At 71.8% G+C, this 1,964-nt stretch overlaps 1 protein-coding gene across 1 annotated transcript; it reads right to left on the bottom strand.

Annotated features, from left to right (window-relative positions):
• Window positions 1-35: 35 nt before the first annotated feature.
• LOC311429620 (uncharacterized protein) lies at window positions 36-1,740 on the bottom strand (the record flags this gene model as incomplete). Its single annotated transcript, XM_084540713.1, has 4 exons — window positions 36-74; window positions 175-265; window positions 910-1,013; window positions 1,623-1,740. Coding segments are annotated over 4 exons (352 nt in total), but the record flags the coding sequence as incomplete, so codon positions are not given.
• Window positions 1,741-1,964: the final 224 nt, after the last annotated feature.

Genomic DNA, 1,964 nt, shown 5'->3' with positions numbered 1-1,964 from the left:
GGGGGGGCAATATTTTGGGCCCCCCCCCCCCTCACCTCGATGCCCAGGATGGTGGAGTCGAAGAGGTCCCGGAGCTGGGGGGGGGGGGGCACAAATTAGGGGGGTTTTGGGGGGGGGGGGAGCACCCAGGACCCCCCCCTTGGTGCTGGGGGGGCCGTGGGGGGGGGGGCTCACCCGGTCCTGCTGCGGGGGGGGCTCCTCGCTGCTGCCCCCCCCCCTCTCCTCCTCCTCCTCTTCCTCCTCTTCCTCCTCCATCAGGCTCAGGCTGGGGAGGACCCCGGGAGCCCCCCCAGTATGCCCAGTGCCCCCCCAGTCCCTCCCAGTATGCCCAATAACCCCCCCCAGTCTCCCCCAGTATGCCCAATGCCCCCCCAATCCCATACCAGTACCCACCAGTGCCCCCCCAGTATTCCCAGTGCCCCCCCAGTCCCATCCCAGTCCCCCCCAGCATGCCCAGTGCCCCCCCAGCTCCATCCCAGTACCCCCCAGTGCCCCCTAGTCCCATCCCAGTACCCCCCAGTATGCCCAGTGCCCCCCCAGTTCCATTCCAGTGCCCCCAGTCCCATCCCAGTACCCCCCAGTATTCCCAGTGGCCCCCCAGTACCATGCCAGTACCCCCCAGTGCCTCCCCAGTGGGCCCCCATCACCCCCCAGTATCCCTCATGCCCCCCCAGTCCCATCCCAGTACCCCCCAGTCCCATCCCAGTGCCCCCCAGTCCCATCCCAGTCCCCCCCCAGCATGCCCAGTGCCCTTCCAGTCCCATTCCAGTGCCCCCCAGTCCCATCCCAGTGCCCCCCCAATGCCCCCCAGTATGCCCAGTGCCCCCCAGTACCCCTCCCAGCAGGAATGGGGGACCCGGGGGGGGGTCCCATTTTGGGGATGCCCCCCCCCCCCCCCCCCAAACTCACCTGCTGGGGCCGGGGGCGCGGAGGCCCCGGGGGGGCCGGGGGGGGCCCGCAGCGCCGTGGAGGTGAGGGCAGGGCTGGGGGGGGGCTGGAGCCCTGCCAGGACACTGGGGGGGGGCACAAAAAAGGGGGGGGGGCGATGTGAGACCCCCCCCCCAACAGGGTTTGTCCCCAAGGGCCCCCCCCCCAAATTTGTCACCTCCCTCCCTGGGGGGGGGGCACAGGGATAAGGGGGGGGACACGGGGACAAGGGGGGGGACATGGGGGGGGCACGAGGATGGGGGGGGACACGGGGACAAGGGGAGGGGGACACGGGGACAAGGGGGGGGGGCATGGGGGGGCACAAGGATGGGGGGGGACACGGGGACAAGGGGGGGGACAGGGACAAGGGGGGGGACAGGGATAAAGGGGGGGACATAGGGGGGACACGAGGATGGGGGGGGGACACAGGGACAAGGGGGGGGACACGGGGACAAGGGGGGGGGCATGGGGGGGGCACGAGGATGGGGGGGGCACCAGGATGGGGGGGGGACACAGGGACAAGGGGGGGGACACGGGGACAAGGGGGGGACATGGGGGGGGCACCAGGATGGGGGGGGGGGGACAGGGACAAAGGGGGGAGGACAGGGACAAGGGGGGGGTGGGGGGGACACTGGGGGACACAGGGGCAAATTGGGGGGGTCCCCAGGGGGGCGCTGTCCCCCCCCCCCCCCCACCGTCCGTGCGCCGCCTCTTGTGGGGGGGCTCGGGGGGCTGCAGGGAGCGGTGGTAGGCGGCCAGGGGGGGCCACGGGGACCCCCCCGGGGGGGGCAGCCCCAGCTGCTGGCAGCTCTGCTGCAGGTGGGTCAGCCTGGGGGGGGGGGCAAAAATTAGGGGGGGGGGACCCCAAATCCCCCCCCAAAATTCCCCTCTAGGGACCCCAAGCCCCCCCCCCAGGATTGCAAATCCCCCCCCAGAATCCCAAATCCTCCCCAGGAACCCCAAATCCCCACAAAATCCCCCCCCCAGACCCCAATATCCCCCCCCCCAGGATCCCAAATCCCCCCCCAGGACCCCGA

The sequence above is a fragment of the Aythya ferina genome (genome assembly GCF_964211825.1).
Source record: "Aythya ferina genome assembly, contig: HAP1_SCAFFOLD_1451, whole genome shotgun sequence".
NCBI lineage: Eukaryota > Metazoa > Chordata > Aves > Anseriformes > Anatidae > Aythya > Aythya ferina.
This window is presented reverse-complemented; position numbering and strand designations above follow the sequence as displayed.